The sequence below is a fragment of the Empidonax traillii genome, unplaced genomic scaffold (genome assembly GCF_003031625.1).
Source record: "Empidonax traillii isolate 1590-97213 ecotype Southwest subspecies unplaced genomic scaffold, ASM303162v1 scaffold7:size3022706, whole genome shotgun sequence".
In the NCBI taxonomy this organism is placed as follows: domain Eukaryota; kingdom Metazoa; phylum Chordata; class Aves; order Passeriformes; family Tyrannidae; genus Empidonax; species Empidonax traillii.
This window is the reverse complement of record NW_020955200.1, coordinates 2,121,051-2,121,752: the sequence shown is the minus strand read 5'-3', so window position 1 is coordinate 2,121,752 and position 702 is coordinate 2,121,051. Positions and strand designations below refer to the sequence as shown.

Genomic DNA, 702 nt, shown 5'->3' with positions numbered 1-702 from the left:
GGCGGCAGTGTCCCCACCGCCGCCCCCCCGGCGGCGCCCCGGCATCGCTGTTTTAAGAGGGCGCCCGGAGTAGCACGCGGCCTGGGGAGGGAGCGCGGCGATTGGCGGGACAGCCGCGCGGCGGACACGCCCCCCCTAGAAAAGAGGAGCCGTGAGTGGCGGGGGGAGAAAGTAAACAGAGCCGGGCGGCCCAGCCCGCGGACCGGCCGGGGCGGGAGGGGCTCCGCGCCTGACGTGATGGGCCCCGGCGCGGCCGCCCCCGGGCAGGAGCACGCGGGGCGCGGGGCGGGCGGCGACGCGACGGGCGGTGTCCTCTCCCCCGGTCCCCGCGCCGGACCCGGCCCGGCCGCGCGGGCGGCGCTCCCCCCTCGCCGGCTGCGCGCCGCCCCTGGGGGGCGGCGGTGAGGGACCTGCCCGGCGCCCCGCTATTTATTCGCCCCCCACGCCCCCTTCCTCCTCCGCGCCGCTCTTCCCCACGCTGCAGAGACCCCGCGCCGCGGGCGGGCCATGGCCGGCGGCGGCTCGGCCGGACCGGCGGACGAGCTCTGAGGGCGCCCAGAGCCCCCCCCCCCCCCCCCCCCCCCCCCCCCCCCCCCTTCCGTGTCGTCGGGGCGCGGCCGCACCATGTCGGCCGTCGCCTACGTGGACTTCGTGGCGGCGCAGTGTCTGGTCTCCATCTCCAACCGCTCCGCCGTGCCCGAG

At 80.1% G+C, this 702-nt stretch overlaps 1 protein-coding gene across 1 annotated transcript in view; it reads left to right on the top strand.

Annotated features, from left to right (window-relative positions):
* Positions 1-596: 596 nt before the first annotated feature.
* Positions 597-702, top strand: part of KLF9 (Kruppel like factor 9) — a 16,698-nt gene continuing 16,592 nt past the window's right edge. Inside the window, exon 1 of the mRNA XM_027881365.1 lies at positions 597-693. Within this exon, the coding sequence (XP_027737166.1) occupies positions 625-693 (69 nt within the window). The 5' untranslated portion in view covers positions 597-624. The remainder of the gene's footprint in view (positions 694-702) is intronic.